Here is a 23,631-nt window from a genome sequence, read left to right as displayed (position 1 = left end):
CTACTGGAAACTCTTACCACGAAGTTAGTAGATCTTAGTACCGCAATTGCCCGCCAATTATTTTGGTATGAATGCTTCTATCATCTCTGTCGCCGGTCTACCGAATGCTTTAGTCTCGTTATCGTCATCATAAGCGAGGTTGATATATGTCAGATCCTGGTTTGGTAATCTTGCGGGTTGACTATTATATCATTCAGTAGATTTGTCTGTATTTCCACTTCTTCTTGAAATTTATAATAAATCAATGCACCCCAAGATTGCGATGTAATGAAAACATAGGAAGGTGCCGAAACGACTAGGAGCTGTCTTTTAATCAGACACCCACCAATGATATATATATCGTTGAGGGCAACATAAAAGAAATGAATGCTGCATATGTCGGTAGGCGAGGAGGGTTTTCAACAATTATCCCAAAAAATACTTCACAATTTAGGCCGATTTACGAAATAATTCTGCAACTGAAGTTTAAGGTGTGCTCCTTCATAGTTGGTAAGTTAGTGTCTGCTTTCAAAGGCTACTCCAAGTCGTTTCGACACCTTCCTATCGTTTCATTGTATCGCAGTCATCATCATCATTATTTTATTATTATTTTCGGATGACACTCGTCAGGATTCAGGAATAATCGTCAGCATCTAGTAGAGAAATTGTATATCAACAATCGTACCACAAAAGAGAGAGAGAGAGAGAGAGAACCTTTATTCGTATACATTACATATCAACATAACACTACAAAAATGTAACAGTGAAATGCGACATGCAAGGTAGACGGGAGGCTCGATATGACATAGTCTTCAGAGCCGAGCCACCCGGGACAGGAGCAATTTTCACAGTCGATAACTAATGAAAAAAATATAAAATTAAAATAAACCAACGAACGATAGGAAAAATAAGACACAGTATCACGGACCAATTTGAAATACAACACAAATACAATTTAGCGGTAGTTAGAGATAAGAGAATGAAAACATTGTTTTTTAAAAGCACAAGAGTCTAAATTGCGGAGATTAGGTGGCAGCTTTATTCCAAACATTGACACCAATAAAACTGATTGAATTTTGTACTAGACTGGTACAGTGGTGTTGCACAGACAGAGACAAGTTAGAAGAAAATCTGGTATGATGTTGGTGGGTATCTTGAACAGATTATCAAAATATAGTGGCAGTTCACCCTGATGATAGCTATGCATGAATTTCATTACCTCAAATTTGAAAACGTCTTCCACTTTCAATATTCCAACGCTACGATACATGCTATTACAATTCTCATATCTAGATTTCCGACAGAGAATTCGTATGGCTCGGTTTTGCAAGACTTGCAATTTCTGCAGATGTTTTTTCGCAGCAAAATATGACGTCACCAGCATGAAATTTCGAATGAGAGAGCGTTCAATGTGCTATTTTCAGGTGGTACACGAACTCCTTCTGTTGACAGAGTTTGGGTTGGTGTATTTTGATAAAAGTCGACTCCAAGGCACACAAATGGAAGAGAGAACGGCCCCTCCCAACGACGCGAAATCTGTCGTCTCGATAATTATTCGCACAAATTGAATTATCTAACCATAGTGTCCTATATGGTGTCGACACAAGCAAATCGCACGGTTCAATGAAATTGTATCACGTCACAGTTTCCATTTGGCTACAGGCAATTTGACGGTGATTTTTGACCGGCTTGCCGAGCATTAAATTTGATGAATCGGATATCAATTAAAAGCTGACTCTGCACTGATTACGAAAATATAAATTTTATTCCGCTCGCGGCCCTGGAACCCCCACAATCAGCCCCCAATTATTCATTGTCGAGTAGATTGGCAGTGTGACGCAACAATGATGTCTGGCGAGACTAGCTCAAGAGCAAGGATGCGGCCGAGCGGCGAGAGTGGGATCAGCTGACGCCGCGGCAATAGCAATGTGTAACCGCGCCACAGAGAAACGCTGCGCTGTTGATACTTTTTCTATGCGTTTCGGTACAAGCGAGCACACACCAGCCTTTCCTTGACTTGTAAGGGTAGAACTGGGTCTACAGAATGTATTAGGGCCCTACCAATTTTCGCGCAATATCCTTCAGCTGATAGAGATATGTAGGCTACGTCTAACTCTAAGTAGTCTACATTGGATATGTCAGATTATTATGATATCGATTGCCTTAGCCCGCTTGTTGCGTAGGGCTCCAGAGATGCGTGGCGCTGTTGATACTTTTTCTATGCGCTTCGCTAAAAGCGAGCACACACCAGCCTTTCCTTGACTTGTAAGGGTAGAACTGGGTCCACAGAATGTATTTGGTCCCTACCAATTTTCGCGCAATCCTTCAGCTGTTTTCTAGTTTCTATTTCTAGTAAGAAAAATATACTTTCAAGTAATAAGATTCACTCAAGACAGCAAATTTAGATAATGTAAAAATATCATATTGTAGTAATACAACTACAGTGTTGAGTTTTCACTCTAGTCCCCATAAGCACCACGTCGGTGACCTTGCCAAATTCCGAGAAGGCGAAAAAGTGCAAACTCTGTTGGGCCGAATGGACAATGGACATTCAGTTATTCACAGATGCAAAAAAATACTGCAAATCCGTTTTACGTAAGTTACATTAGGAATATATATACAGGCTACAGAATGAATATAATTCAAATATCTGTGATACCACTGTATTACTTTTGACGTAAAAGGTCCCGGCATTCAAAAAAACTGTTTGGTGATTGAAAAATGCTAAACCAAATTCCAACGTCAACGTTTATAGTGATATCAGATATATTCCAATGAAAAACAAAGGTATGAATTTGGTGGTAACATTTTGGAATCATTTGGCAGGTATGGCCCGCAAGCTTTCTAGTAACGGATTGAATCCGGACAGCGATACCAGTTTAATTCGACACTCCTGCTGTTAAACTTTATTCAACAATCAACATTTTACCTGCTGCATTCGCGGACCAAGTCCTACCCATACGGATCAAATAAAAGCTTGTAATGTATGCTCATGCTGAATGCTCCTTGCTCACACTTAACCATAAAAGCGACTATAGAAAGTATCGACACCCGCCATCAACAGCGCGACGTGTCTCTGGAGCCCTACGCAACAAGCGGGCTAAGGCAATCGATATCATAATAATCTGACATATCCAATGTAGACTACTTAGACGTAGCCTACATATCTCTATCAGCTGAAGGATATTGCGCGAAAATTGGTAGGGCCCTAATACATTCTGTGGACCCAGTTCTACCCTTACAAGTCAAGGAAAGGCTGGTGTGTGCTCGCTTGTACCGAAACGCATAGAAAAAGTATCAACAGCCCAGCGTTTCTCTGTGGCGCGGTTGCACATTGCTATTGCCGCGACGTCAGCTGATCCCACTCTCGCCGCTCGGCCGCATCCTTGCTCTTGAGCTAGTCTCCCGTTTCGCCAGACAGCATTGTTGCGTCACACTGCCAATCTACTAGACAATGAATAATTTGGGGCTGATTGTGGGGGTTCCAGGGCTGCGAGCGGAATAAAATTTATATTTTCGTAATCAGTGCAGAGTCAGCTTTCGATTGATACCCGATTCATCAAATTTAATGCTCGGCAAGCCGGTCAAAAATCACCGTCAAATTGCCTGTAGCCAAATGGAAACTGTGACGTGATACAATTTCATTGAACCGTGCGATTTGCTTGTGTCGACACCATATAGGACACTATGATCTAACAGATGTTTGCCGATGGCAGAATTAATGGCCTTTGATCGGTCAGCATCAAGCTTAAGCGGATGAGTTAATGGTGAGCTTTTCACCGAGCCGGATGAACTTGTTCTGATAAATCTGGGGACATGCTGGTTCATACATCCCTGCAGTATTCTATCATAGCAATTTACAACGTTGTAAATTGCTATGATTATATGGTGTGAAGTGAAGCATTGAATACTGAATCCAGCGGTGAATGATTGACAGGCCACGCAGAGATTTTCATGCTATGAATGCGAAGGCTGAGGCCCCGTGGATATACTCAGCTATCGTAGCTCCCGCAGCTATCACTTGTTGATATCATAGTGTCCTATATGGTGTCGACACAAGCAAATCGCACGCCTCAGTGAAATTGTATCACGTCACAATTTCTATTTGGCCACAGGCAATTTGACGGTCATTTTTGACCGGCTTGCCGAGCATTAAATTTGGTAAAACGGGTATCAATCGAAAGCTGACTCTGCACTGATTACGAAAATATAAATTTTATTCCACTCGCGGCCTTGGAACCCCCACAATCAGCCTCAAATTTTTCATTGTTATTGAGATTGGCATTGAGACGCAACAATGCTGTCTGGCGAAACGAGAGAATAGCTCAAGAAAAAAGGAGTCAGACAGCATTGTTCACCATTGTTGCGTCCCAATGCCAATCTCCATAACAATGAAAAATTCGAGGCTGATTGTGGGAGTTCCAGGGCCACGAGCGGAATAAAATTTATATTTTCGTAATCAGTGCAGAGTCAGCTTTCGATTGATACTCGTTTTACCAAATTTAATGCTCGACAAGCCTGTCAAAAATGACCGTCAAACTGCCTGTAGCCAAATGGAAATTGTGACGTGATACAATTTCACTGAGGCGTGAGATTTGGCTGTGTCGACACCATATAGGACACTATGTTGATATACTCAGCTATCGCAGCTATCACCAAAAATCGCAGACATACAGGTCATTTAAAGGTCACGTATCGTTTAGGGCGCAGCTATCAGCTCCGGAGCACGTCTGGGTTCAAATAGTGCGCATCTATCTGCTTCGGAGCACGTCCGGGTTGAAATAGTGCGCAGCTATCAGCTCAGGAGCACGTCTGGGTACAAATAGTGCGCAGCTATCAGATCCGGAGCACTTCCGGATGCAAATAGGGCGCAGCTATCAGCTCAGGAGCACGTCTGGGATCAAATAGTGCGCAGCCATCAGCTCCGGAGCACGTCCAGGTTGAAATAGTGCGCAGCTATCAGCTCAAAAGCACGTCTGGGTTCAAATAGTGCGCAGTGGTGCAAGGATATATGTTGCTGAATCCATTGTTGATAGCTGTTACTGGGATGCAGAGCGGAAAACGCGTTTAAATAAGTCATGTTTAATAATGACAATTACAGAATAACCTCAGTTGGCGATGAGTAGAGAAGTAGAGCGAAGTCCTGCTGGTGTACGAAACTTCGATTTCATAGGACGCCATAATATTATTCTCCTTAATGTTCTTGCGGTCCGGTTACTGCTGAGTGCTGGGTATTTCGTCATGTCTTCTTTGGTACTACTGATAAACAATTAAACACACTCAAAGCGATTCTTCTACTGGAACTGGACTATCACATGTTTTTTCCGAAATCTCAAACCAAATCAAAATGTGTTCTGCATTCTGCAGTTGACCCCGCACATGAACTGTAGTTGACTTTCTGATTTCGTATCCAATCACTGCAGTCTTGTTGTCATTTCTCTTTTCATTACTGCATGTGAGTTGACTAACGCCAAAGTTTGTGTTGACCCGATTGAGTTACGACTCGACTGTATGTAGCGACTTAACCCAACACCGGTGGCCGATGGCGCCTACACAGTAGGCCTACACACAAGTACTGCAAGTTTGCAAGAATGACTTTCGTTTCCGATCGTTGCAAGTTGTTGGAAAAAGTTTCTTTATCAAATCAATGCTAGCTTGATTAATGTTTTACATTATATATTTTCTCAGATATTGATCTCAAAATGTCACAACGGAATTTTAACACAAGTGTGTGCGATGTGGTCAAAAGACTGGACTCGTTCTTTATGACACAAACTGCAAATAAACCTTATGGTGATAAGGATTCTTTAATCACCCATATCGATCAAGCTATCTTCGGTTCAAGCGAGTCGAAAATGGGAAAACTGACATCAATGAATGAATTGGAGATTGCCAATGAAGTATGTATGTACTGTGCCAGACAAAAGGCTGAGTATGTGAGGTACTGCGTGTTCGATGCTATCTTTTCAATGACCAGACATACTGCAAAAGAAAACAGGCTTAAGGTTCTAGCAGTAACCGGGTCATTGGCAATAGCACTCGAATCTACTCCGGTGTTGGAATGTATGGCATTGTGGCTTGCTACTGCAGCTAAAGACCATGCTATCTACCTTGCGACTTGTCTGGAAAAGGACTTCTGCGATATTATGCCAGAGAGTGCCGTAGAACTGAAAATTTGCAACAAGACAAGTGAAAGGTTTACTACAATGCTCATTACAGCATTCTGCGCAAAGTACAATGCAAAAACCGCTAAAGTTAATAGCAAGCACCCCCCTCCAATATTGTTGGATGTAGTTCATAATTGGGTTCTTGACAACCCCAAGTCCATATTTTGTGTTATATCGCAAATTGATCAGGTTTGGCACACCGTGCTAACAACAACTCGCAATCCAACAGAATCTCTGTCACTGTCTCCCCTTGCTGGTCTGATAGAGTGGACCACCAAGTTACCCTTCGCACCATCTGAATATTATAATACTGGCAATATTAATACACATACCGAGTACAATTTATCGCAATCACGACTACATTATTCTATTCTCGTTGCGATCACATTGTCACAAGACTGCCGAAGTGTCATCAAACAAGGTATCTTAGGTAAAGAAAGTGACTTTCAGTTATGGAACAAATCAAATGCCCACGCCCTTGTTGGAATTCTGCTTTCGTATTCCTCTAATAATGTGGGAACAGAGAAAATGACTGAAGCTGTAGATCGATTTGCACAAATCTCTCAGGTCGCAATGACGTATGACCTTTTAACTATTGCTAAAGAGCAGTTTCAGAGTCTCACTGACCCACTGCCCCAGACAAGACTGTTGGAACTGGTGGCATATGGTACAGAGAAGCCGGCTGAAGATATAATTATGTCGTGAAGCTGATATCTCAACACTACATTGAACAGCCTGTAGCCCACATCATCCAATTATTCCTGCTGCAGACATTACCCTGGAAACATCAAAGTATTTAAAACGGAGATTATCACTCGAGCACATAAGCTACCGGGAAGGAGTTTGAAAGCATACTGATTATATGTGGGAATATGAACGGAAACGACATGAGATGATGTATGCGCGGCACAACGTGTCGGTTTATTGATTTCGCAAGTTTTAGTCTCTTAAGTACTTTTGGAACATGGTGATATAGCAGCGGAACGCTACCGAATCGTAGCGGGTCTGTTCTGCGGTGTAGTGACAATGAATCTACATCGTGTAGTGCAGTGGTTCTCAACCTTTTAGTCTTCGCGGACACCCCTTCAAGATATAGTTCGAATTTAGCTCAATTAACGTTGAATTGTTGTCTGTCTTTTGCAAACATTAACTGTAAGCTAGTGATGAACAGCAACAAATTGGTTTTTCTTCAAAATAACATCATAGCCTACTATGAAGAAGTATTGGGGACTTCTATTATTGCAAAGCGAATTCTGTAGCTACATTTCATGAAATACATGGACGTGTCTTGAAAATTCATGCCGTCGTATTAATAAAAACGAATGCCAAAAATCCATCTCCACAAAGATAGGTGGTGGCGAATGTAATAATTAGGGCAAGTTTTCGCAACCTTTTTTACAGCTTCTGGTAGCTTCCTAAATACCTGGAAGTTATGTAGAATGCTGTTTGAAGAAATCTTGGTAGTGCAACTTTTTGCAACTTTTGTCCAAATTTTTCATTCAACTTTTTATCGATTTTTCATGCAACCAACTTTTTACTGGAAATATTTAACAGTAAATGTAAATAGATCTCTTGATTATTCCACTGAAATACCGTAAATCAGCACTGAAGTAACGGTCTGACGGATATTTCGGGAGTGGAACTGGGAAGTTGACTTTTTTTTAGTTAACCGACCAAAATGTGGTCTTCTAGTGCAACTTCGTGAAAAATAAATGCTACTTTTTACTGCAATGCAACCTTCCACGGATTTGACTGCAACAAAAACTTGCCCTAGTAATAATGATGTGTAACGCTTCCGACGACGCCCGTGGGTATGTTTGAAATAGATATTGCACTAAAATTGGGAAACAGATTTTTAATGAACATATAACGCCCAGTGGGCAGCTAGTCTTGGAGTTATTCTAGAATAACGGTTATGTATGTCACAGGTGAAATGGATTTTTGGAATCAAATCTTTTTCAAAACCTCAACAAAACATCTCTGAACAGCAATTAGGGCTGGGCACAATGATTCGAGTAAATATTTCAAGGATTCGAGTCGAGTAGCTTTTGAGTACTGAAATTATACGCTCCTCGCCACTGAAAGTTATTTTATCGACGGAAATTATGGTTTCGATACTAGTTTCCACTGCGGAGGTCTTGAAACCTTAGTACACAGCTACGAACGTTACCGGAAATAACACATTTCCAAAGTCATGATCCTTCCACGACATTGTCACAAAGTGAAATGAAATCGGTATGGTCGAAATAATACCAGAGTATATGTAATGTGATGAATAACGAGCATTATATTCTTTGTGGTGTCACAAAACGCACATATTTGAACCGTGACATCTTATATACTGTTATTACGTCATAAGCACTGATACTCGACTTGAAGCACAATGCGTGATTCAGAATCGAATCACTCAGGTACTCGATTTTGCCCAGCCCCAACAGCATCCTGCTAGTAACAGTAGGCTAATGACAGTTAGGCAATTAAAATGAGTTAGCACAGTAGAATATTTCCGTTATGAAGTCGAACTTCCTTGTGAATTCTTTAATTAAAAAGAGTACAAATTAGGTTATCAGCAACCATTTTGCAAATTTGGCGTCCCCTGAGAATGCTTCTCGGACTACCGGTTGAGAACAACTGGTGTAGTGAATCACTATGCTGATATATCATACACTGCAAATCCTGAATACAGCTCGTTTCTAACGGAGTGTCATTGGAAGTTGAATCCAATTTAGAACATGCCATGGACTGCTAGATTACGATATATGTAGAACCAAGCAACCCGCTACCTAAAATATATTCACCGACATGAAATCATACTGGTCAGTCCACATCCTCGGTGTGCGACGGAAATTCTGGTCTTTACTCAACTTTTATGGAAAGTAAATGTTGATACTCCGTGAAAACAGCCCTGAAATTCCTCAGGCCATCTTCCTTATTGGAGGATTAAACTACTTTGACAAACTGAAAATAGTGAAAAGTAAGCAAGTAGATCACAAAATATTTACGAAGTAGAAGTAGCGGGAAAATAGATCTAATTGAGTAAAATCTACTTGAGTACTTCGATGACTGACCACCTCTGCCCGCCAGGAAAAATAATTAATTGCCCACCCTTGGTCATGCTTACGAGTACTGACCACCTCTGCCCACCAGGAAAAATAATTGCCCACCCTTGGTCATGGTCATGCTACCAACAAACTGAAACTTTTCCCCAGATAGTTGATATTGCCATCGAAAAACAACCACAATTAATACGGATCGATGACTTGTATTCCTTGGCCACAAATCGCATAGTTCAGGGAATTTTTGCTGCCCCAAACTTCAAGCGCAGACACGTCGGAAATGCTGGTGATGCAGCTACTATTAAAGCTCATATCGAAATTATTGTCAGCCAAGGATACTGTCCATCTGGTAATCCTTTGGTCAATTGACGTCGTTAAAAGTTCTATGGCATCGCTATTCCGAGGTGAAATGAATCGCAGCCCGGTGATTTGCGTTGAGTGAGCCTTCTCCACTTCACAATGTCTTAATATACGAATTAATGTATCTTCGTATAATAACAGGGATATATGTACAGAGTTGTCATCACCCCCAGTAACTACAAGCATTGAGGCTGAACTTTGGCTAGGAAACGGTGTCGGCAGTACGTGCAGCGCATTAACGCCAGACATGTGTTGCTTGAGCGCAGTTTTTTGTACTAGTTTCCGTCCATTGTCTTCTTCTATATTCCATAATCTGACAAATCCATCAGTCCCTCCGGTTACGATCCATCTTCGTGACGACACTGGTAGTGTTTGGACCGTCAGCAGGCAATTTGACATCGGAAGAGATTGACCTATAAACAAACCAGTTTTTACAAAGAAATGGACAACACGCTGTCTGTATATGGACACCAGCTCTCAGCCTCTCACAGTGGGCTTTGTTAAACCTTCATCGCAGAAAGTAAATCAACAAATCCATAAATGCGTATACTCCGAAGCAACTGTGATTTCCGGTCTGTACAAACTTACATAGTTGTTGTATCGTTTCGCAATTTGTGTCAAGCCAAAATATTCGAAGCACTCCATCAGAACACGCCGAGGCCACCAGTATCGTATCCTCTGGAAATTCAATAAATTGACTTTGCTGCTACATCCCATTCACGGTCTGTATCCGACTTACGTTCACACCACGCAGCGATGTCCATGAATCTCATTTCAGGATCGATGCCCTTTTTTAAAACACCTCGAATTTTCTTATCTGTGTTCAGGCTGAACGAACACTTATGTTCCACATCGCAAATCTGAAGAAAGACAGTTTGCCGAACCAGTTACATACTTTGATTTAGGTTTAGCCAAGCAAAACGTGGTATTTGGATAAATTCGTTTCACTTTCTTGAATGAAATTGACATGACAACTGGTCCTTACAGACAGTTATTAACCTGGAAGCGAAAGGCTGTCAATTTCCCTCCAAATTTTTGACTTGTTCAAAATGATGCAAGTAGCCTTCATATTACAGTGGAAGGTTGTGATCCCACTTCATTATTAACAAAATTTCTGCCCCCTCCCGGCCATAAAAACAATAAATATTCATCCTAGCTATGCATATGGACAGGCTCTGTGTGATGGTAACAGATCACACCTTTGAAAATTCTACATATATGTTTTCATAGTCATTTTGTGTTAATTGTGTCGATTTCCCAAGAACACAATTCCTTCATTCACCACAGCGTTAGACCCAATATAAAGTCAACCCAGCATCAATGCATGATTTTCAATTTTCTCGTCCACAAAAGCTGTGAATCATGGTGCTAATTTGATACCCATGCCATGTTTGTAGACCCCAATAGTAGCACCCACAGTAATTATAGTTGAAGAGCTTCTTGGAGGTACAGAACTTCAATATACAATTAAATAGTATATTCATATTGAAATGAACCCGAATATTTTCGGCTGACACTCGTCAGGGGTAATCATCAGCAACTAGTAGAGAATTGGAAAGAACATTGTATATCAACAATCGTATCACAAAATATGACGTCACCAGCATGGAATTTCGAATGAGAGAGCGTTCATAGTACATTGAACGCTCTCTCATTCGAAATTCCATGCTGGTGACGTCATATTTTGTGATACGATTGTTGATATACAATGTTCTTCCCAATTCTCTACTAGTTGCTGACGATTACCCCTGACGAGTGTCAGCCGAAAATATTTGGGTTCATTTCAATATGAATATACTATTTAATAGTAATTATAGTGAGAAATAGATTGTTGATACCTTACCTGTTTGTAGGTGCAAGCATTTTTGTGAACAGTCACACAATATCCATTTAAAGATGCCCTTCCACCACCGGTGAACAGAAATGATTTGGTGTAACACTCACTGTCTTCCTTCATCAAGGATGTCAACGTACGGACGTTGGAAATGTGGTCGTCGAGCAAGTGGAGTTTTTCAATCTGCAATAGCGATACAGCCCATTTTCCAAATTTACAAAGGAAATGTTTAGTATTCAAGCTATTTCTTCGAAACCAAGATATTACACACTTGATGTCTGCCCATGATCTTCCTGCATAGACTTATGTAAACTTTTGTATCTTCCCCGGATGTAGCAAATACCGTTAAGGGTTCTACACCGTCCTCACCAATCCAGCTAGCGATATGAGATATGCTTGTGATTTGTCCGGCGTGAAAATTTGGCTGTAGCACCGAGTTCTCCACCAAAACATTGCGATTTGCCTGAATGTAACATCGCAGAAGGTATCAGAGCCTGTTATTAATTGCGGTTACAGCTCAGAAACTCACCCTCGCAATGTGTAGTGCACTCTCTTTCAAAAAGGCGATTGCAGTATTATTAATCCCCGAAGAGAAAGTCCAGTCTCTGTGACCACCACCACACTCGACAGAAAACAGTGTATCACCTTGCAAACACAAGACAGTAAAACAGGGGTACTGGTTACCGTGTAATAGTAGTGATATAGTTAAGGCCGGTGCCAATAACTTTGGTAGAGCCGAACGCCGGTAACCAATGCCACTGTGGTTTGATGGGGATTAGCTTATCATAATATGACAAATCACGCTAACAGACAAAAAGAGCAAGAATGGTAATGACGGGGCAATCAGAGTTTCAAAACATATTTTGCTTAATCCAAAAGCTGTCAGATTACAGCCAAATCAATAATTAGTCCTTTTGCTGACTAATAGTTGCGATTGGATCACTTCAAATTAAAACCTCATTAAAGAAATCCACTGAAATGCTTATACTAGGTTTCAAGAACTTGTCATTAAAATGTGCACATCGAGTCAGTTCTTGGTGAAAAGAACTTGTTATTGAATTGACCGATATTTGTTTGGATGTTTTCAATCTGCAACACCAGGACTGATATATTTCCCTCACCTGTTTCGCTACTCCAGATGATGAAGTTCCTCCCATAGAATCCCAAGACACTGATTTGGTTACTGTCATTATTCAAAGATGCCACCGATTCCAACCAATCCATACCCTGATTCAACGGTGAAGCAATTACTAGCAAATCCTAATAATCGGTAAATCAAAACATCTTCATAAAATCATGTCCTTAATCACTGCAATATTGAATCATCCAAATCAAACCACAGAAGGATACAATTATGGGATTTTTTCAGACAAATCAGAAATTTGGAATACAGCAGGTTCAGGAAAGAAGTGAGATCACCAGTTTCTTGTGACACAATGGATAGAAGTCACATAACACTGACCAAGTGATAATGTCAACACCAGACTTGGATACAACCACAGTCACATAACATAAGAAAAGCGCACACTGAAAAGAATTTAAATGTGCGAACAATGAGGCATACTTGAGCAGCTCGATTTTGCTTCAATATCTTGATCTTCTGGTTGCAAGAATCGACATGTAGTTTTCTCCAAATGCCATCACGGCCAGTACTGAATATGGTGTCTCCAATTCGCGTGATAGAAGTGACCCCACTTTTGCCATGCAGGCCATGAATTGTGTGTACAGGTTCTTCTAATCCTAAAGGAGCAGTAATTCAGGAGCTTTCTCTATGTTTCTCAAAGGAGTGTTCTGTAACCAATTTAGCTTTGATATCTAATAGTAGCATATATTGGATTTGACAAATGATTACAACTCATTCATTGGGATCATGTACAGTGGCATTGGAGGAATTAAGGGATTATTCGTTTCAACTAAAAAGACATACCTGCTTTGTACAAATGTAAAGACCCACGTCTATCTCCACACACCACATAGCTGGCATGTTTGTCGTTCACTAATAAAGCTCCCATGTGCCATCTGTGTTTCGCTGGAGGAAGATACCACAATTCCATTTCCGTTACAGATAATTGAATGGTGTCGATGCAATAAAGCATAAAAATTCCATTGATGCCTGAAAAGAAACCAGTTCGGTTAAGACAAAGGCGATTATTTGTGACAATGCAAAAATGTCAAAATTTTGTCAAAGTTGTAGCATTACATCGAAAAATTGTCAAAATTGTTTACAAAGTGAAATTTGTTTGCAAACTGCATTGCGTTAGTATCGTAGAGGTTGCACCATCTACACATTGTAGACTAATTTATATAGTCTTCCGGTTGTAGATGGCCCATTGTGAATCATAAACCATCGAATGAAACAAATAAGTTGAGATGTGACGTGATGATCATCACACCTAAAAACCAGTGGAATTTTTAGTAGGTCAGCAGTTTTACAAGCTAGCGCCGATATCTCAAAACTGAAGCTTGACTGTGTGATGGACATTGGTTTTTATAGCACAGTGGTTCTCCACATGTGGGTGGATCGCGAGATGTTAACAAAACTCAGATTTGGGTTGCGGCCTGAAAAGGTCGATGTAGAGAACATTGTCGGTAAGAAACAACAGGTGTGTTACTAGCACTCCAGCAGTAATGCTGCCAGCAAACAATTGCTGCTGGCGACCAGAAATGTACTACAATTCCGAGGTTATCCGTAACAATGCCAAATTTAAATACTTGAGCGTGAAACTGTGATTTTTTAGTGCAAATTCTTCTGCTTTTTAGATTAAAAAATAATCACTAGGGCAAGTTTTTGCAACTTTTGCAACTTTTTTTTACAGCTTCCGGCAGCTTCCTAATTACTCGTAAGATATGTAGAATGCTGTTTTAAGCTGTTTGAAGGAATCTTATAGTGCAATTTTTGCAACTTTTGTCCATTTTTTTTCATCGAACTTTTTGCAACATCTTGTAACTTTCTCGATTTTTCATGAAAGTATTTTCGATCTTGGTGAAATACACGGCCAAATTCGACTGAGACACCGTAAATCAGCACCGAAGCAACGCTTTTACCGGTATTTTGGGAGCTGAGCAAAAAAATTGACTTTTTTTTTTTTTTAATCAACCGAGCAAACTGTGGTCAAAATGCAACTTCTGCAACTTTTGTTAAAATTAACCCTTTCGCCGCGGGTGGATCCTAGAGGATCCATGCACAGTTTTTCACAAACACGCTTCAATCAATTAACGACATCTTGCACTGTAGGGGTCATAAACGGTTACAATGATCGTATATAAATAGCGAATGTCGATAGGCATACGGCCAGCCCATTGCCATGGCATAACTTGTTCAAAATGTAGATTGAATACAGAAAAACGTTTCCCGCAAAATACAATGTGTAGCTCAGTTCGCCTGAATGAACGCTAATCTTATAATTCCTTATATATTCCGTTCTACACGACGTAAGCAGACACAGTTGTCGTTTTAGAGTAGTTGTTGATCGCAAGAGTTCATTGCAACCGTAATATCGGGAATTAGTTGGATAGAACACGCTTCAAATTGGTGTGAAATGAAGCAATATTCTGTTACGTGAAAAATGCTGCGCACGTATGAGCATTGCCGCATAAGGCCATATACATTCACTTACGATTGTCTTATACAGTTGAATGTCACACACATAGTTAGATGCAGTCCATAACACTTCAACAAGATCAGTATCACGAAGGTTGGTCATATATAAGTTACACGACGCCAGTGCTAAACACTGCAGACATGGGTGTGTAAGTTGGCGCGAGTGTACGGTACTCGTGCCTGTAATAACAACATCATACAGACAGTTGAATCATCCGTTTTATATGTTATACGAAGTTACTGTAGACTTCAATGAATAGATGGTGATCATATGCCCATATACTGACGAACCTGTATCGGACATTCGATGTGTAGAACACGTTTCAAATTGATATCAAATGAAGCAACATGAGAAATCGCGCGCCTATGAGAAGTGTCAAACAAGGCATTATATATACTTCCGATGGCCTTGTGCAGTTGTAAATTGAAGGTTTTGTTAGTTATGTACGATCAATAGTATCTATAAGATCAGTAACATGGATTTGGACTTATATAACTGAACCAGGCAAAGCCAAATAAACACGAATTACAACGCACGTTTCCTCTATCGCGGTGACGTAATCAGCGGCGGCCGTGAGTAACGCTTATAACGAAAACTTCCCAGTCGCGGCGCGCACGGCTGCGTAAAGATTTCAAGCTCAGTAATGTCTTGTTTGAATGCCGAAATTGATATGTAAGACAATCACGTGGTCATTCACCATGGGAAGGATTATGTATCACGTCACGTGAAAACGAAAAACAAATTTCTCTTTCACTTTTGAGAAATCGCGTACACTGCTTTCAATATCATCGTCACCTCTGTCGCCTGAGCCTTCCGAGTAGCTCAGTTGCTTAGGCTGCTATTTCCTGATCACGGCGATATATTGGGCGTCGGTTCAAGTCCCGTTGTTCGCGTTTTATGAACTTTTTGGTTGATGCATTAAAATTTGGCCTGGAGGCCGACCGCGGAAGTAGGGTTAAAAAAAATGACTGCAACTTTCTCAGGTTTTTAGTGCAACAAAAACTTGCCCTAATAATCACCCTAGTTGTGGCCAGAATTTACAAGTAATGAAGCGTTTCAGCTGAAACTGAGTGTCAAGCAAATCGACTCTTCTGCTGTATTCTCGTATGCTTTAGTTTTTAGACTGCCGCTAGTAGAAAGCAGGCAACATTTTACTTTGAATTATCAAAGAGACCTATTCCAGCATTTTGTACTTAAGACTATCACAGCTTCATTAAATAAAATACATCATACGACATAAGTGGCCTTTAACGTCAAAAAATATCACAAACAAACCTGATACATAGAGAAATGTTTTCGCGCCGTTGCATTCCCAGGTCAAATTGTGAATCTTGCCATCAGCTAGCTCCGATTTGACTGAAGTCATGTATCTGACATTGTTCCAGCAACGGTCAAGCATCAAAATGGTAACAACACCTGTGATGCAAGATTGTCCCTTCAGCGTGATTTATGAATATTACAGTACACCCAAGAAGACATCACCTTTTGTATTACCAATTGCAACAGTGTATGCATCGGAACATACACACATTATGGCATACGATTTCACATTGTCCGAACACTGTAGAATATTCCAAGCTGCGTTTTCAACTTCAAATTTTAGTAGAACACCGGTGTCAGTGTGAGCTAGAACTGTGTTACTGTTGCACATATGTACTGATTTAATAACTCCTGAAAAGTTTCAAAGTGAAGTAGGGAAAATGGTCCTCGAAAATAAATTACAGCTTGCTACCGATGTTTTGTAATTGCTCTGGCAATGGATGCTTTGTCACTGTCACTTTATTTTCAATCAGGTCATTGAGTCTCCATATCCTTATTCCGCAATCTCCCCCGCCTGTAGCCAGGCAACCTGGGAAACAGAGTTAGGTTACGGATTCATGTGGTAAATGATTTGTCTCCTGGGACAACCTCATTCTGACATTACATCAAGGTTGAGATACCGCCCTTCCACAAATGAAATCCAGATTGTATAATGCTTTGATTAGCCTACGGTCTACTTTGATATTGTGATGAGTGTTGTGAAATTTGAATCGCATTGAGGGATCACTTGTACTTTTGTTCGATTGACGCTTGCCCCTAGTGAAATATCTTAGTTACAAAATATATGACAAAACAGCCCCAACTAGTCTTCCAAGGTAAATAATCTGATTGAAGAAGTGAATTCAGCTTCTAATCTAGCTCAATCCACTTGAAACATAACAGTGAAATATTGCGACCATACCATGACTGAGGACATTGACCCGACCAATGCTGTAAAATTGTATCAGTCAAATCTTCATATCATAAACGCAACAACCACTGACCTGGTTCCTACGCTATGTAATCTGTGTAAAGATGTTCTAAAGCAGGGGTGGGCAAACTACGGCCCGCGGGCCGCATGCGGCCTGCAACAACGTTCTGTGCGGCCCGCGAGAGTCTAAAGAATTTTTTTTTAATATCGATAAAATGCGTACTAAAAATCGAAATAACGCGGGGACTTGATTAAACTATTTCTTAGTATATTTCACCACGATAATTCTAATACAGAGGTTCACAAACTGGGGGGGCGAGAAAGCATCAGAAATGGGGCGCAAAGCTGAGCTCAACTGAAAAAATTTTTCGCGCTCTGCGCGATTTACTAACAGTTTTATTATTGTTGCTCTGTATTTAGAATGAATTTCACATTTTAAAATCTCTCATCTATACTCTTAACCTTCCATACCATCAAACTATCCGTTAGGTTTACTAGCAACCTGGTGGCGTTTTGTGATATGACGATAACGGAAGGGGGCGTGAAATCATTCACCATCATAAGGCGTGTCTTAAAAAGTTTGAGAACTACTGTTCTAAGGTAAATACTTCCTATATTATTTTTTCTGTTTAATTTCTGGCGCGACAGAGGCCCGCACAGTTTGAAAGGTTTCAACTGCTAAACAGCACAGAAATCCTATCTAAACAAGATTGGCATAATTCGGATCACGAGTGGGATTTCAGATTGGCCACTCGATCCACTTTTAATTATTTCAGTGAAGTGCTTATAAAAACCGATTCGCGCCTGTCTTGGGTAGATTCGTATGCGTAGAATTGGGACATTTATAGTTTATCTACACATAGTAGAAGCGTGTTTGAAGCTAACATGGTTATGATTCTGTGAGCATCGTGTGTCCTGGAACTGAACCAAAAGTGAAATTAGTAAATCTATGAATAGATCGCTGCTCACAGATTTAAATTTCCATCCTGTTCTAAGAATCGGGACCACCGACTTTCATCTCTATAGTTTTGACAAATTGGTTATTGAGGCCGACCAGCCTATGAAATCTCGCAACTATCTTTCTGACGCGTGTACGATATCATAAAAGCAATGTTTGGTATGTTTTAAATATGCACATATATTATCTCCATGTCCTCAGTATATAATCAAATACCAATATTGCGTTTTGGTTTATCCCATTTTATATAGTGCGGCCCGCGAATGGATTCAGATATTGAATGCGGCCCGCGAGCTCAAAAGTTTGCCCACCCCTGTTCTAAAGGCAGCACAATCTGGCAGGACCACGCATTACAGGTGCGAGTCATGATCGGGTTGGCTGCAATGTTCCCTCTAATTTTTGACGAGTCTGCGCACACTCACCAACTCACTGCGCAAACCCTCGGACAAGACTGTGTAACGACTAGAAAAACGTCATCACTTCGGATTTTTTGTGCGCAACTTAGATTTTCTGTGCGCAGAGACCATGTCAGCACTGCGCATTTGAGCACGTGCGCAGCTTAGAGGGAACATTGGTTGGCTGGCCATAAATTCCACTTCCAAAAAGATATTACGTCATCTCACCGCCTGAAATTGACAAACTCCACACATTCCTTCCCTTGTGAGATTTCATTTTTTTCACGATATGCCAATCGTATTGATATTCGCCGTGCTCTGAACCGGATTTTAGCATTTTCCAAACAATACAATAGCCATCCTCTCCAATACTGATGATATAGCCTTCGTCATCTGCAAAAGCAATGGCAATGGATGAGTAGAATATCGAAATAAAATGGTGGGATAAAAGCTATCCTGACCAATCTTTATGAAGCGTGCTTTCCAGACCCGCGATTCATGCCCGTACAGTTTAGAAATCAGTTTTGTATCGGAATGTGATTTGACACAATTTGAGTCTGTTGAAGGATTGTTCAGTCCTTTGCAATGCCAAACTCGTATACTTCTGTCGTCGGAAGCGGTTAATAAAAACTGAAACAATAACACAAGCATGACTCTAGTACTACCGGTACTTGTATAGGCATTGATATAGTTAAACTACAAGTGGAAATAATGTTGATAACCTTTACTCAAGTCGGAATGAAGGTAGTGCATTTCGAAGAAGAAAAAAGCACAAACATATAACATGCAGTCAAGCATGATGTATCACATATGGCCAAGCTAGAATTGAGCTATTTTATTAACTAGTTCCTAATTATAACCAATATCTCAACGCACTCCACAATCCAAATCATAGTGCACATCAAAAATCACTCCATCGTGTGCCTGTATCCTCTCCTGCACCTTGCTGACATTTGATTTGTCCTCAACGACACTCGGTCTCCAAATTACAACTTGATTGAACACAGTACCACTGCATAGCGTCAACGTTTTCCATGTTGGTCTGGACGAGAAGTAATACACGCATATCAACATCCATAAAACAACACCAAATAAATATCACAGTTCTAAATTGAGTTACTATCAAAGATTTAAATTCCTTGTTACATACCTCGGTTCGTTGATAAAATGTGCCGAATATATAATGCACTTTTCTTCACAATGGATCTCTTTCAGTTTGACGCCACTTTTCCAGTCTACAAGCGATATGACATTATGTCCGAGAGCCACTGCTGCCAAATTATAGCTTTTTCTGAAAGTAGAATTATGCAACTTCTAATGCAATTCGAAATTGCAACCTTACACAACATATATGGTCATTGAATATTTGATCTATTTGACTTGTCCTATGTGAACAGAGATGATCAATGATAAAATAGCTTGCGTCTATCTTGGTTGCTTAAGCAACTGGCTTAGTTTTAGAAACTCAAATATCCGATCCTATTATTTCTCTATCTGTCAAGGAGACAGTAGATGACGATTTGGTTTAAATCGATTTAACGATTTGTATACGCCAGATATATCTCTTATACAAGGGTGTCCAACCAAATGCGCCCAGCAGAGAAATATTGTGTGGCCTGTGAAAAAGTACCAATTTTGAATGGTGTGTGGCTCTCCAATTTATCTTGTAGTTTGATATGTTTCAGCTAAGCTCAAGTGAGAAGTCTTGCCATAATCATTACCAAAAGATGATTGGCGATGCAACTACTACGTTACCACGTTATTTATATCTGGCTCACCTTACAAAAAGGTTGCACACCCTGTCCTATGCCACAACCATGAAATATAGTTTTAAGGAATGCTCCAGTCAGTCGGATATTGGGTAAGGAGATACATTTCTTATTTGTACATATTACTAGGGTTTATTCAATGATAACATAATTACAGAAGGAGGTAGGCCTACCTTTAAATGGCTGCCTGGTGCAACGAGACAACTTTTAGTAATACAAAAGGCGCTGTCATACAAAACCAGTGCCACTCTCAAGTCGAGATAAATTGGTATGGCCAGATGGGCATCCAGCATAAAACTCCACTTAGCACTGGTCCCTCAGATACGGAAGACGTCGAAGGACTCGCTCATAGAGCAATATAATTGTGATGTTATCATGCTTAAATATTGTAGGAAATCTATAATTAGATGACTTTTTACTAGACAGAAAAGGTCTAGTCCTACGTATATACCGAAACCATAGAAATCAAGTTGAATAATTAATTAAAGATCACCTATCATTGTCAGAATATAATAAGATAGCATCCCAAATCCAATCCGATGCCCTCCAATTGAAATCGCACTCAAAATGCAAGACGGCGTTACCTGTAAACATGAGTGTTATTGATGTATTTTAGCTTCAACTTGCTACTGCTCACAGCATATAACACTGTACAGTACATATGTCACTGTCCGTTGGCAAATGGTAGTCTAATGCTGCGGATTGGAATATTGCTTTGATGGACAAAATGTGAAAATTTGCACTTTAAAGCAGTGGTTCCCAAACGGTGGGGAATTCCCCAATGGTGGGGAATTCAATGATTTCTGGTGGGGAATAGACGCATTTGTTCAAAATTATATAGGACAGGACAGCCTACACATTCACGGAGACACATGCCCAATTACCGTTACAAGTTAACTGCTCTGGAATGTATGTATCGAAAATTGTATTGCGTGTTGTTCACAAAACCTCATTTTTAACTCTGGATGGCCAATGGTGGCGTCACAAACGCATCCAGCACAACTAGTTTGACGTGAAATAACGCTTTCGCGAAATTCTGAGCGTTACTGGCATCGGTTCACAATACGTTTTATGTTGCAGTTAAAAGCGATTGTCTTGCATACTGGTGTGGTTGTGTGTCTTGTGTAGTCAAACCAGGAGATAGCTGCTTTTTGATGACAAAAGTGCTGGGTAGTGGGGAGCGGGACCGTAACTGCAGCACCCCAAACCCCTTAATTGGGAGGGGCGCGAGCTCGAAGAGGCCCAACATTATTTCGTGAATTAACATAACTTGAAGTATTTTTTTTTAAATTCATGCCACTCCATCAAAAAATTTTCGCGCTGATTATTCGGCACCCTTCCCCCACGAAAATAAGCTACGTAGAATTTATAGAAATGGAGACTTCGGCGTCGGCCATTACTGCGCCACGACGCACCAATGCCATGCCAATGCGACTACGAGAAGTGTGCCAGAACGATCAGCAGCGAGAAGACCTTGGCCGAGAAGGAATGGCCTTGTGGTGACCGAAAACTAAACAGTATACCCAATGTAGCTGATAGCAGGGTGGTAATGACTCGACTCGAGTCAGACTCGAGTCACGATTTTTTGATGACTCGACTTGACATGAGTCATTTTCTCAAAATACGGAAATGACTCGACTCGAGTCAATGTGTGTATTGACTCGACTTGGACTCCAGTCATTGCGCATGACTCGAACCAAGTCATATGACTCGAGATTCAGCTGGCCAAGACCGACATTTCATTGTAATTTCGAAGTACAGTAAAGTAACCACTCTATTGGGATTACGTCTATTGGTACTGGTACTTGAAAATGCGACCAAAAACTGTTAAAAGTGAGGAAAATTAGTATATTATAAATGCGAGCCATTCGATATCACCAGACAGAGTTATAAGAGTGGCTTTAACAAGACTTCAACTGGAAACTGAGCATTCAAAACAGTGACTTGAACTCGGACTCGAATCATAATACCATGACTTGAACTCGAACCTCTGTTCGATGACTTGGACTCGGACTTGACTCGGTGGTGAATTGAAAATGACTCGACTTGACTCGAGTCAAAACCGTAAAAGTGAGAATGACTTGTGACTCGGAGCTTTGTGACTTGGTTACAACCCTGGCTGATAGGTAGCGGGGGAAAAGCGTACAGGCTCAGCGGGGCTGAGTTAGGTTTATCACCCTGTGGGGGCCCAAGATCAACGTTTTTGTGGCGGGGCTGACGAACTGCTGTTACGGTCCTGGTGGGGAATGAAGGCTCGGAATAAATCTGAAGTGGGGAATGAAGACAAAAAGGTTGGGAACCACTGCTTTAAAGGGACTATAAGAAACGAGGGTCGGAAGGAGATCACTTTACTTACACTTACCTTCTGTAACAGTTTGTGTCCATATCTGCAAATCTTTATTCCCAAATATAACAGCCAAAGAATAGCCACAATTCTTGAAAATCTAAATCAGGAATCTGTAGTTAGGACGAGTATTCCTCATATCAAAATGGACGCAATGTGGAGCTCATACCTTTATTCCGTGAACAACACTGGTTTGAAACACTTTTTTGATATGCGAGAGCTTTCTTCCAGGTAAGTCATAGAACTTGATGTAACTGCCAACTCCTATACAGGCAACGTAATATTTATTTTTTTTATCCTAAAATCGACCATAACATGCGATCAAGTATTTCAAAGCGAAGTGTAGTTCATCTAATCACCGATCTCTAGTAGAGCCTATACAACTTACCAGCGAGCAACACGGTTTCAGTTATTGCCAGCGCAGTAACCGGAGCCTCAATGACGCCCATTTATTTTCAGTAGGTCCAAAATGGTATCATTTGACGAGATAACATATGCTAAGTGATAACTATTTAATTCTCGCCGGATAAGCAGACGATTAGATGAACATTGAACTTTCATCCAATACTTCACAACCAAGCCATTGAAGCCAACACGCGACTATAAAATGAATTATTGTTGGTACTTTCCCATTATCGATACAAACGGTGTGTGGCAAAGCGTATCGGATTTCTAGATGGTACCACTGAGCCATATAAACACAGGATTGCAAAGATGTCAGCAACCTGAGAACCTGCGGCTGCGCATGACGAGGCTGCAGAGTTCTTTGCATGGTTATTTGGAGGAGGGTTGGTGCGATGACATGCAAAATAAGGTCAAAAACATGCAAAATAAGGTCAGTCGCGACATGCAAAATAAGGTCAGTCACATGCAAAATAAGGTCAGTCGCGACATGCAAAATAAGGTCAGTCCGCGCATAAATCCAAATCTATACTTC

At 40.6% G+C, this 23,631-nt stretch overlaps 2 protein-coding genes across 3 annotated transcripts; one reads left to right on the top strand and one right to left on the bottom strand.

The window, feature by feature from the left end:
• Window positions 1–4,788: 4,788 nt before the first annotated feature.
• Window positions 4,789–8,843, top strand: LOC145458625 (integrator complex subunit 15-like). 2 transcript variants are annotated; one of them, XM_080337044.1, is made up of 2 exons: window positions 4,789–5,368; window positions 5,668–8,843. In XM_080337044.1, exons 1-2 carry the CDS (start codon window positions 5,359–5,361, stop codon window positions 6,849–6,851), a joined length of 1,194 nt encoding a protein of 397 aa, XP_080193170.1. In that variant the 5' UTR covers window positions 4,789–5,358; the 3' UTR covers window positions 6,852–8,843. The 2 variants fall into 2 exon arrangements, with proteins under 2 accessions (XP_080193170.1, XP_080193171.1); XM_080337045.1 differs by lacking the exon at window positions 4,789–5,368 and having other exon boundaries at window positions 5,752–5,879; window positions 5,957–8,843.
• A 502-nt stretch (window positions 8,844–9,345) lies between these two features.
• Window positions 9,346–23,242, bottom strand: LOC145458624 (tRNA (34-2'-O)-methyltransferase regulator WDR6-like). Its single transcript, XM_080337042.1, has 20 exons — window positions 23,083–23,242; window positions 22,864–22,958; window positions 22,713–22,794; window positions 20,844–20,934; window positions 19,732–19,872; window positions 19,458–19,623; window positions 19,043–19,211; window positions 18,810–18,974; window positions 16,731–16,847; window positions 16,481–16,669; window positions 16,274–16,414; window positions 13,324–13,509; window positions 12,961–13,136; window positions 12,518–12,623; window positions 11,926–12,041; window positions 11,668–11,859; window positions 11,406–11,579; window positions 10,302–10,422; window positions 10,151–10,240; window positions 9,346–9,975 (listed from the first exon to the last, which is right to left on the bottom strand). The coding sequence occupies exons 1-20, from the start codon at window positions 23,141–23,143 to the stop codon at window positions 9,389–9,391; spliced, it is 3,165 nt and encodes a 1,054-aa protein (XP_080193168.1). The 5' UTR covers window positions 23,144–23,242; the 3' UTR covers window positions 9,346–9,388.
• Between the last annotated feature and the right edge of the window lie 389 nt (window positions 23,243–23,631).

This window comes from Botryllus schlosseri, chromosome 16 (assembly GCF_051294905.1).
Source record: "Botryllus schlosseri isolate E-star chromosome 16, Bs_hap1, whole genome shotgun sequence".
Classification (NCBI taxonomy): Eukaryota; Metazoa; Chordata; class Ascidiacea; order Stolidobranchia; family Styelidae; genus Botryllus; species Botryllus schlosseri.
Note: the sequence above shows the minus strand (reverse complement) of the source record. Positions and strands in the feature narration are given on the sequence as shown.